Below are 12495 nucleotides of genomic sequence, written 5' to 3'. Positions count from 1 at the left end.
TTTAATTTAGTTTCGTATCTGAGAACCGAAAGAAGAAAACAGCACTTTGTGACCAACCAAACTCCCATGGAACATCAGCAAGTGCTTTGTAGACCAATATCTAAGAATCTCTGATCTAAAGTATTTGTATGAGTCTAGGCACCAAATGTTCAGACAGAAGTAGAAGGAAGCACATCTCCAAATTAATGCAATTATTCTTCAGAGCTAATTGAAAAATACTGTTCTTTTTCAGTATTGCTAACACTTCTTCACAACGAGCCTGCTAGAGTGATTCACTTTATTTCAAAAGCATAGCTTCCAAAGATGCTTACACCTTTATTCTTCAGGGTTAGCCTCTGGCACAAAAGAAACAAGATCTCCTGAGGTCCTTGTGGTCAAGAATGACAATAGATGCAACCTCTTGATTTTCCTTTCTGGCAGCAGAAGTAAACCAGAATATAATTTCAAGATGCTTGGTACTGGAAGATGTTAATGATGGTAACGTTTTCTGTTATGGCTGAAAAACTCTGCAGTTATATTTTAATGTCCCTAAAGGAAAGTACTATATAAACAGCTTAATGAAATTATAATATCCCATAACATTCTTCTTTCTCGTATCAAACCCCTCTGGATTCTTTCACAGGACTTTCTGGTCTGGCGAATCTCCCACCTTACAACTGTGGTCATTACAGAAGAGTTATTTCCGTCACCCAAAAACCTTGTAAGGTAACATTGCCACATTCCAGCTTGTATAATTAAAATGTGGTCTGCCTTCATTATATCCTGCTAATGCTGACCTAACTGAGAGGTACTATTGCAGCAGGACTCATCCTGGGTACCTTTTGCCATTAAAAGTTTTGTTCTGGTTGATGCACACAAAAGTGAAAATAAGCTAGTGTTTGATAGTTTAACACTGGAGTTTTAGCCCCCGAACACAGATGTTAAATTAAGTGTTTTGTGTATGTGTGTGTTTGCATGCACAAGTGCAGGAATATATCATCTTGGCAATATAGACAAAAAGTCTTCAAGAATCTCTGAGCAATAGCTATGGTCAGCATTGTGCAGAACTGCAACTTGGGAGTAGATGAGGTATGTTTTTCTGAGTCATGCTTTGACAGTTTCTATTTCTCACTCCTTTTTACTCATTGTATTTTAAGATATTTCTACTGTTCATTATTTCACAGTGCAATGAAGCTCACAGATTTTAGCAGGTATATATTAATACGCATCAACCAACATGAGTACAGAAATGAGGACCTAGAATGATCAAGAAAGTTCATGTTAGAGGAGGAGCTAATAACAATGTTGGTCAATAGCTTAAAGTATAAGAGAATGTATAGTAATAGAATCCCTTTGAAATTCACATTTATCTCATCACACTCCACATATATCAAAACAATATTGCACCTATGGGAAACATACATTATTATATAAATCATCCAAGAACAATATTTGAGTGGTCTAAACTCCCTAAGTAAGAGTGTTTGTGCCGTAGGCTGATTGGACATGCCCTTTCCTGAAGTGTGGGTTATAACCTGTGAAAGAAGATGCTTTCTCCTAAAGACATGTGCAGCTAGTGAAGGATGAGACATGCTAGTACTACAAACCAGGAAGGTTACAGCAAGCTCCTGTCTGGAAACCATACCGCTTCATAGAACTGAGTCTCTGCTAACCAGTTGTGAGAGTAGGCAAGAACTACATGTAAGGAAGAAGGACCTACAATCATAGCTTGGTGTAGCTCCTGGAATAGAGATGAGAACCTGCCTGTTCATGCTACAGGCATAGCTAATATGTGACTGCTCCTGGCAAAATAAACATGCCCATACACTGGATATTGGATAACACTGACTTGCACAGGATGTACAGAGTACTTAGGGCATCTCTGTGAGGTGTGAGCCTGGTTTTGCTCATCTATTACTCTTTAAAGTTGCTGAAAAACAAATTGCAGTGCAGCGCGTAATGGTGAAATTAACCTCAAAGGGTATAAAAAATGCTCTTTGCTAAAGTATGTGAATCATACAATGTGCTTTCTTTTTTAAAATCAAACGTTTGTTATTTGAGGCATGGAGGAGAGAAAGGGGGTATGGATTTTGATTACAAAATATTAATTATTTTTGAAGAAATAAAATCGAAATGTTTTGAAAATTAAGCACAGAAGCTTAATTCAAGACTCTTTTTTCAAGAAGCTGATTTCAAGACTCTTTTCCATGAAGCTGTCTTCTGTATAAGGCTGTATCAACTCAACTTTGATCTGAAGTACATCACTCATCACTTCATACTATCCTCAAATAAAATAAAACTAACTCATAGAAGTTTGGCACCCAAGGACAGCTGTCATAAAGGAGAGAGACAATACAGTGTGCGCTTAGGCCCTGACTTACACATTCTACGTAACTCACCTATTAAACATTATTTAACTTCTATTCAAATTGTGAATCCCTTCCTTGCCTTTATTCAAAAGTGCCATGACAGTATGAAGTGCACTAAACTGCATTAACTTGATATTGGAAAAAATACCAGTAATCCCCTTGCCTCTTCTGTGAGTTGCTAAGAAACAGAGACTGTTCACTCATATCTCATTAGGCCTTCTCTGCTTTAACCTTTACTCTGTATTGCTTTGAAAGTCTTTTTTTTTTTTTTTTTTTTTTTCCTTTGTCACAGTTCATAGCTGCAAGGCATCAGCAGCTAAATAAAGTTGCTGTTTATTAAAGAGTAGCTAAACCAACTCTAAGCAGATTTTGACACAGTTTTGTTTTTTTTTCTCTACATATGAATTATGATTATTACAACCTTTCCATTGACAGTTAGCATTCGTAGTAATACAGATTGATCTCTTAGAACACTGTCATTCAAACACGTGGAGAAAATTCTTAGAGTGTTTACCTGTTCCTTGCAAGCAAAGACTAAGGGAGCCCAGATAAGTGTTATAACTGGCAACGTTAGCATGAGAACATCCATAAAAATGTGTTAATTTCAGTAGGGAATGCAGCTATGATATAGCTTGATAGTGCTGCTAGAAAGAGAATATTCACCTCAACAACTTGCCCTGATAAGGGAATTACAAAACAGTACTCCAGAAAATATTTTTTGCTACTTCGTTATTAGTTGGCATCACGGTGAAATAGTCAGGAAATCTTCCTTGGGTTTTGTTGCTGTGAAGGTGAATCCAATGTTAACAAATTGATTTTTTTTTTCTTTTTTTTTTTTTTTTTTTTTTTTTTACACTGGTAGAAGAGAATTTCATAAACAAATATGTAGGTTGAGAAGTCACTTGTAAAGCCCTCCATATTGCAGTCACTCACTGCAAAGCCTCAGCTTAGTGTTTTCCATGTGTAACGTATCACAGACACAATACGCTTCAGCAAAAAGTTTGATAGTTATTCAACGTACATTACTGCTTTCTGAGATCTTCATAGAAAAAAAAAAAAGAAAACTTGATAGGTTGGTCCCAGATTTGAGTCTGTTAGAAAATGTACATTCAATGTTTGGTCTTCTATTCTTGATAAAAGATCAAGGTTCACTTCCGGGTAAGGAATCAGAGTAAACAAACAAACTATTGTACAGTTGTTTACAATCTTGTTTCCCCCCCTTCACATATTGTACACACAGTTCATTGTAATACTAAAGCAAAGCACTTGGTATGTAACTGATTTAACAGACTCCTTATAAGCCCTCAAAAATAGATTCAGCGTTTTTGAAAAGCCCATGTTTTTTTAAGGCCACGATAATCTGCCAAGAGTCATCATTTTGTCTTTAGAACAGCATCATTAATCTGATGTTTCCACTTATCAAACAGCTCCACTTCTTCCTGTTTCTCACAAGATGACCCAATGCCTCTCACCCTATCTGCGTAAACACTGGAGATCTTGAAGGCTTGGCTGTCCCCTCACTACTTGCTTGTAGTTGCTGAGATCCAAAGTTGTCTTGAACTACATTCACAGCGAAGAAGAACTTTGAGTGTAATCTCTGATGAGCAGTGTGTCATACTTTGGGGAAGATGGGATACAGAGAGCTGATTCGGAAACCGGAGAGCTGGGAGATGCACTTCCAGAATCGATGGAGTCTCTAAAAGGAGAAGGAGGAGTTAAAGCTACCAGCTCCTCTAGGTCTTGCTTTGCTGATGGGGTCTCTGCAGTGCCTTCTTTGATGCTGCCATTTGATTGTTTTCTAGCTGACTGGGAAGCGCCATTGACTTCAATGGAAGGAAGTGGCTGAATCTCTGCAAAAGTGGTCATTGTTGTGGGGAGCTGGATTTCTCGTGGGATCAGGTATGAAGAGCAGAGAGGAGTGGCCACCATTGTCCCTGGAGTGGCTGTTGAAAGCATCATATTGTTCAGCTCACTGATGTTGGCTGTAAAGCGAGTAACCACGCTACTGATCTGCTCCATGAGGGAGCCTTGCGAGGAGCTACTTCGCTGCGGAGGCTCAGACTGGAAAGTGGGGGCATCGTCTTCTGTTCGGCTAACAGAGGCAGTTCTGTGGCTCACGGTGCTGATAGGTGAGGGAGTCTGTGGTCGGTACTGAGCTGGATATTGCTCTTCTGCTTCTGAAACATCATAAAGCGTTTTGGCACTGGTCTCAGGAAACGTAGCACTGCTACTATGTCGGCTACTATCTGTGCTTTTAGAAAAAGGCTTGATCACCGCTGTTTGGTTGGGGTTCTCTTTTTTGTTGATGTGGACTGACAACCGCTGCCAAAGGTGTGCTCCTCTGCTGCTTTTCTCATTCTGAGCCCAGGAAACTGATTTCCCATTAGAGCTGTAAACAGAAATGAGATAAGATGGTAACTTGCATCAAAGTTAAAAATATAATCACTGAACCTATATTGTGGATGTGTGTTATCTTAGATCTTATGTTCATTATATAGCTGAGTGTAATTTAATCATCCTATATCTGTATCTAATTTATACGTATGTATGTTTAGCCATGCAGTGTATCTACATCTAAGATTTATACCTAGACATTATAGGAAAACAAGCAGAGTGGATGTGCTGATTGCACAGGCCATTTGTGCATCAAACTGTGACTACTCTGTGATAGCTGAAGGCCACTGCTGCCCACTCTGTTGCTGCTCTTGGGTGTTGTATGTCCTGGGGGTGTGAGGCATAAGTGGTGTAGGGGAGTGAACAACTTGACAGTTTCCCTTCTGTTGGGTTGGTGACATCAAGGGGACTGTGGGACTGAGGAATGAGTGGAAGAGTGAGAAAGAAGTAAGTGCTTGAAGAGACTAGGTGTGAGGCCTGGACTTGGAGACAACAATAACCATTTTGGCTCACGCTCCTCTAAATTAATCCTCTTGGGGTCATTTCTCTTCAGATCATTGTGCCTTGAGTTTCATCAAAGTTGCTTATTTTTCCACTGTTACTGATTAAGGAAAGTTCTTGTAGAACAAAGCCAGCTGCAGCACTTATAAAAGCACAGTGTGCAACATCCCCTTTCTTTTTACATGTTACTTAGGCTGATGAGCTGTTGATTGGGCATACATTAACCAGTTCTTGGGATTAAGAAAACCATTAACAATATTTCTTAGCTGAAACAGACAATGACTCCGACATGATGTCTACAAGAAAAACATAACCTCCACATACAGATAAACATGCTTTATATATAGAACACAACAGAACTTTAAACACTTCACTTCGATTTCTAAAATATTTGCAACAGCCATTTCAGATTTTTTTTGGAAATACGAACACATTGGAGATATTCGTGAGTGTCACAAATTTGTTCGTTTGCTTTTTCAGCCTGAAAGAGATACACTCATACATGTTAGCCTGCAGGGAAACGGTTTGCAAGACACACAGATTACTCAACACAGATGACTTTATATCAGCCTTCACGAGGATGCTTGCCACATTCTATCAGTTTAATAGTTCTTCCAGGCATCTAAAAAAGGTGTGCACTGATAGTAAACAAAATATTTTTGTATTACACTACATGGAATTACAATGGGTCATGTAACACAGCACACTCTTTACCCTTCAAAAGCAGCATGACAAAGTCCAGCAGATGAAGACAATGCAAACCAGGGATATTTTAAGACAGGCTAGTCTGAAAGATGAGCTACCCCCAAAATGCCAGACAGAGCAGCTGATGGCTCATATATTGTTGTTGAGACGCCCCTCTTGCTGTACCTCAATCAGAGTGAGGTGGAAAAGCAAAATCTTACTTGTAACACTGAGCACTTCATCTCTTTGCGTCTCTGTGGATGTGATTCTGAGCTGAATGGGAGCTGGGATACATGTCTTACAGAAGAAAGCTGATACCTCTGAGGACTGTGTGCTTCTCTTACTAGCAGGTACTCAGTAAGTGCCAAAAGCCATTTGAGAGCCTCAGCATCTTGGCTATGTTGAGACCTGAACTTCCTCTGGGAAATGAGATCTTGCCTCTATTTCTGGTATGACGATGATGGAACTTCCCCTCAGATGCTGCAGAGAGTGAGCTGGACCAGGAGACTGGGTCATCTGGCCCTCTTACCTTGACCTAGCAGAAGAAGAGAGCCTAGTTCCAGTCCTGGGTGTTCTACTTGGTGGGGCCTCTTCTCCAGCTGAGCTCAGAGCTCAGAGGGGTTTATGACAGACCTGTCTGCCACAGGGACAAAGTAAATTCTATTAACATGGAGAAGGTGGTGATAGAAACACTTGCTCAAAGAAAGCTGTGCTTGGCTGTGCACCACTTCTCACAAGCAGAATATTCTAGCATTTCAAAGTTCAGAGAGTGGCTCAGTAGGGAAGTTCAAACCTTGTGGCTCTAGGTGTGCTCACGAGCACTAAAGGCATATAGGCATATTCAGTTACCTAAAAGTCAGACTGTAAGAGGTTGTGAAAGGAACACATTCCTTCCTCCCTTATCTGGAGAAATGTGGAGAAAGTATGATATGAGTCTGAGGAGCCTGGGGAAGGGAAAAGGATGACACTTAGGGATGTTTGCAGATAACACTTACATATTCAGTGGAAAAGTTGTTACCAATCCCCTTAATCCCAGTTTGATTTGGGACAATCTTGACTGATGTGCACATTTACTGGCTTTGTGCTGTGCCCAAATGTAATCAAGCTGTATGTGTGGCTTTAAAAGAGAGTCTGGGGCCCTAAAGGAGACCCAGAGGCTTTTTGTTGTAAATTTTGGACAAAAGCCTGAAAGATTTGACCATTACTCACTGCAAATTCCTTGATATAATAATAATAATAATAATAATAATAATAATAATAATAATAATAATAATAATAATAATAATAATAATAATAGAAGAAACCTGAACAGGAAGCAAGCAGCAGTTTGTCAATAAAAATTAAAAAACTGAACCAGTGGTTCAAATTCCATCACTTTGCCCAACAATAATTGGGATTATAAATGCATCATCCCATTCATCATGCTAAACTATTTATTACAAAATCAGCACCCAAGTAAGGTATGTGATCATTTATCAGCTGTGTGAAAGGAGCATCATTTGTCTTCACATACTGGCTGGGTTAGAGGTAAATTTCAGGGGCAGTACTCTAAGATCCTGCTCTATCTGCATGCTGTTACTCTGCCAACTGAAAAGCACTGCAACGCACACGAGTTAAAAACAGAGATTTAAAGGCACATTAGGGACATAGGCTACAATGCCTACTAATGGAATATACAACCAATTGTTTACATTTATTATGACCAGCTGTTCCATGTCCCTTTGAGAGATGGGAAATTATGTATCAGTAAATATTTAGAGTTTTCTTGTAAATAGATTTTATCTCCCTCAGCTGAAAACAGCAGAATTACACTCTCATGCTCACAAAAGAATTCCACTGCTAAGTCTGGCCGAATACAGGCTATATTTCTCTGCTCTGTCCTTCCTTTTGGCACAGTCCTGGAGCAGAGCAGAGGACAAATCAAATCTGGGGATAAGCATACTCCAATCAGTGATACAATTTCCAAAACAAAACACTGGCACTATCTATATGTATTGTAATATCTTTTGTGTGGCATATTCTTTCATTGCCTTTATGATAGGTTAATTAGGCTGTTTTATGTAGAAGAGGGATTTCCTCATAACTAGACATAATTTTTCCTGTCTCTTTACTAAAAGCTGCTTTGATTTTGGTAGCTAAGCTTTTTGTCCAGCCTGCCAGACCTACCACAGTATAGCATAGTATAGAAGAAAGGAAAGTGGTATAAATGAGAGCTTTCAAATATTCCAGATATTTCCTCTGTAGTTGTACACTGCTGACAGAATAACAATTAGTACTCTTTCTCATTTTCTCCCTTCCTTTTATAGTCATTTAACTTTTAGGGCTCTGTTCTGTATTCATAAGGGATATTAACTGCTTCTTATCCCCTGAGGTGGTAAGAAAATGTTCCTCTCTTATATTTGTTTATTTTCTTTTTTTCTTCTTCTTATTTTCCCATCAATCTGGATTAGATCACTTTTTCCTTTGTTTTTAAATTTTGTTTCAGATTTATTGCCCTGTGATTTGATTGTTAGACTGTGCATAGCTCTGCCACCAGGGTTTCTTAGCCAGCTGCCATTACAGCAACTGCATTTTTCAACCCCTTCAAAATGCAGAAGAAAGGAATCATAGAATCACAGAGCCATAGAATGGCCTGGGTTGAAAGGGACCACAGTGATCATCCACTTTCAACCCTCCTGCTATGTGCAGGGTCACCAACCAGCAGACCAGGCTGCCCAGAGCCACATTGAGCTTGGCCTTGAATGCCTCCAGGGACGAGAAGCGGAAAGAGGAACTGACAGTCACAGCAGCTGAAAACCCTGATATTCTAAGAAGTCTGCCATTCTTATTTATTACCTGAAGCTGCTAAGATCGATTCTGATGAAGAGTTTCTAGTGACTGGCATTTGGATAGCTCCTGAAACCGCATGTAATTTGAAAATAAGTTGCTTATTCTCTTGTAAATTATTTTAAATGAAATAGCCAAATCAGTTATGGAATTTAGTATTGTCTGAGTGAGCTTAGAAAGCATATGTACAGATTTTTCACCTGTGGAAACTGTAATACAAAGGGGATCAACGGAGTTTAAAACACTAGTATAAGGGAATTTTTATTTTCTGCTGTATAAGAAATGTTATTATCTGATTCCAGATTTGATTAGATATAGCTGGTCAAAAGATAGCGGTTAAAAACTTGGTGGAGACCTGTACGACCAGAATGGAACTTATGCTGGTATGAATATGATAAGTAATTAGTTAAATTGTTTACCTTATCAGTCCAAAGGTTCATGTTTCAGAACATTAATTGGTCTAATTTTTTGAGCTACATTTGCTAGCAAAGTTATGCCTAGATATTTCAACGCCTTAAGTAGGGTGTTGCGTTCCATCATAAAGCAATGTTTTGTTTTTTATGAAGGTGAGGTAGAAAAGGTGTAACTTCAACATGGTGCAGAGCAAGATGGTTTACTAATGACAATGTTATTCTCTGCCTTTTCTGCAGAAGCAGCTGGCAGAGATAAGGAGGATACACTTCCATACTTAGTCCATGCAGCTTTCTAGCAAGGAGAAGTCTTGTTATTGGAAATATATACTTGTAGTAAGGAGCCATAGTCCTCTTTGAGTTCTCTGATGAAACCTTTTTAAGAACTCAGTGATACAGTTACTCTGCCTAAGAAGAATTTAATGGAATCTTAGAATGGTTTGGATTAGAAGGGAATTTAAAGCCCATCCAGTTCCAAACCCCTGCTGTGGGCTGGTTGCTGCCCACCAGCTCAGGCTGCCCAGGGCCCATCTAACCTTGTTGTGAGCCAGAATGGTTTGAGTTGGAAGGACCTTTAACGGGCATCTAGCCTAACTCCCAAAGAAAGGAGGATAAATGGCTGAAACTAAGTGTAGAAATGTAAGGTGGCTAAACTAGTTCTGTTCTAACACTATAGCGATTCCTAGTGTTTCATTTCTTCTTATTTTAAATAGCTTTAGAGAAATCTCTACATGCCTATACAATTGTTTCCCTGGGTGTAAGCCAGTTCTGCCAGGCAGAAATATCACTCAGGTCATTTAGCTTAAGTTATTCCCATACTGTTTGTTCTCTGGAGATAAATAACAGTGAAACATAAAGGAGGAATGATTCAGGTAAAAACTCATTTTGTCTTGATCTGAGTTTCATAAGTAAACCTCTTTTGCAATTACATTGCAAACAAAAGCAATTGCTTTTCTATTAACAACAACAAAGTCATTTACTAATATTACTCTCTGGACTGTAATCAGTCATCATCTCCTTACCCTATAGAAATCACAGTTGGCATTTGCAAGAATATCTTTAACCTATGAGGATGAGAGGGACTGCTGACATGTAGAAACTTTGCTAACAGCCTCCTAGAACAGCCACCAGTGACACAAACACTGACAGCTTTCAGCAGTGCCTGGTTAGAATGAGGGGAAATGAAGTGTTGGTACCTTTAGGAAATACTTATGGGATTCTGTGGTAATTTCCTAAAGGTACAAAACTGAAATGGGGGAAAAACAGGAAATGTCAGCTTACTACTAACCCCCAAATCAGAAGCATAAGTAGTTCAAAAGAGAAGCAAATTTAAAAAAAAAATAAAAATAAAAAAATAAAAGAGGAAAAGGAAGAAAAGTAAAGAAAGATTTAATTCTCCCAATTATAGATCCAGAGACAAGGAGGCAAGGATGAATTTGAATTCTGTCTTCTGGAAAGCAGGTTAGAGAAACTTCAGGTGTTTGGCACACCCAATAAACAATTATAGGTATATTTAAGCATATGAGACTTGTAAGCAGAAAACTTACTTGTGAATTAAGCTGTTTATTACTTGTTGAATTTAATTAAACAAAAATAGAAGTTAATAATGTGATGTCTGTTTTGAGAAAGCCTCATAAAACATCCTGTTCTGTAATAGATCTTATCTTATATACCTGAACAATGCTCACCAGTGATGTAGGATGCAGTAACTTCTGTTACTCAGAAACTGCCTTTCAAAGCATCACACCGTGTACCCATTTACTGTGTTCTGTCATTTTTTGTCTTGAAAAAATTCCTAGCTATTTGTAAGACATCTATATAATTAGACTGTAGCATGAAAAATATCCACACTAAGGTTGGAACACAAAAATAATATAGCATTAGGGATTGAGAACATGAGCTGAAAAATCCTGTCCAGTTGAAGTTGTGCAGCCCTCTTTGGGCTAACAGGATGTAATTGGGATTCTCTCATTGTCATGAGACTTCTTTGTTGGCTTTACCATACAAGTGAGAAAAGAGCATGATCTTTTCATTTTCCAAATCATGGAATAGGTTGGGTTGGAAGGGACTTCAAATATGTGGTCAGATGGGTACATCTGTCTTTTCCCATCTGCACTTCATCACAGTGATGCCCAGCACTGGCCTGGCACTTACAGACACAGACAGAAGAATGGCACCTACTTCCTGCAACATCTCTGCTCCCTGGGAGGTTCCAGGGCTATGCAGTGACAATTCTGCTTAGCTCACAAAATAGGACAGGACCACTAGCCAGGACACTGTGGCTGGAGACAACAAAACACAGCCATCAAATGCAATTGCACTCTCTGTGAAGCAGCAGGTGTTCTTAACTGTTTGAGTAGGTCTTGCAGCTGACAGTCTTGCTGTGGCACTATTAGACTGACACAGTTTCCAGTCTTTTTGCCTGTTAGGGCATCCTCTTTAACAGGAACCTCTTTCTCATCTCTACTTGACTCAGATCGATTACATTCTGGAATGCAAACAGATTCTTCACTGTGAAGATACAAAATATAAAAAAAGAAGTTTTTCAAGTGTATATATATGGCTGGGCAAAACAGAGCTGAATACTGTACAACGACATACAGCTGTTTGACATTTACATGTACTTCTCTGCTCTTCAAAATTCTTTTACATAGCAAATCCAGATAGCTTGAAAAGGAAGAATAATTATCACCAAAGGCAATGGAAGGCAGGAAAAAGATAAAAATGTGGACATCACACAGACAAGAAACAAAATCCTGGCTGACAAAAAAAGAAACAGGTGTGTGTACATTTGGTGCACCACTCGGCAACAAGCATTCCTGATGTCTCCTATGTGGCAAAGTCCCCCAGGTGTGTGCTCAGCAGTGTTATAGCTGAGAGCCTCATGTACATGAGTGGATTTCAGTACCCACAGGGGACACAAAACACTGAGAATGTTTCACTGAGTGCCCTCCTGCAGTGATAAAATCCACCTGTGATGCAACACTCAGGGGAAGTAAAGGTATAGTTTGGTCGTGTTGTGCTCTACGGCTGCATTTACAAGATCCTTAAAGGCAACGATAAAGATCTTTTAATAAACAGTTAAGAAAATGTTCCTAACTTGCAGTAGAGTGCAACATGGTTGTAAAATGCTTATTAAGAGTAATTACACTCAGATTTTAAACCAACTGCGGTGCGTGTGGCTTATTCATGGATAAATAGATTCTCTGTCCTATGGGAGAATCCAGCATTTGGAAATATGATTGGATTCAAAATGAGATGAACAATTGAAATATTCAAATATTTAACAGAATTAAAGTGAGTTGTTTGAAATATTTAATTCTGAAAACCTA

At 38.9% G+C, this 12495-nt stretch overlaps 1 protein-coding gene across 8 annotated transcripts in view; it reads right to left on the bottom strand.

The window, feature by feature from the left end:
• Positions 1-2628: 2628 nt before the first annotated feature.
• Positions 2629-12495, bottom strand: part of GRM5 (glutamate metabotropic receptor 5) — a 225956-nt gene continuing 216089 nt past the window's right edge. For 4 of the 8 annotated variants that reach the window (XM_072326841.1, XM_072326843.1, XM_072326840.1 and 1 more), the window contains 2 exons: positions 11513-11674; positions 2635-4737 (listed from right to left, as the gene is read on the bottom strand). In XM_072326841.1, the coding sequence (XP_072182942.1) occupies positions 3915-4737; positions 11513-11674 (985 nt within the window). In that variant the 3' untranslated portion in view covers positions 2635-3914. Of the gene's footprint in view, positions 4738-11512; positions 11675-12495 lie in introns of all 8 variants that reach the window. The other 4 variants (XM_072326845.1, XM_072326846.1, XM_072326844.1 and 1 more) reach the window with 2 other exon arrangements.

This window comes from Excalfactoria chinensis, chromosome 1 (genome assembly GCF_039878825.1).
Source record: "Excalfactoria chinensis isolate bCotChi1 chromosome 1, bCotChi1.hap2, whole genome shotgun sequence".
NCBI classification, from domain to species: domain Eukaryota; kingdom Metazoa; phylum Chordata; class Aves; order Galliformes; family Phasianidae; genus Excalfactoria; species Excalfactoria chinensis.
This window is presented reverse-complemented; position numbering and strand designations above follow the sequence as displayed.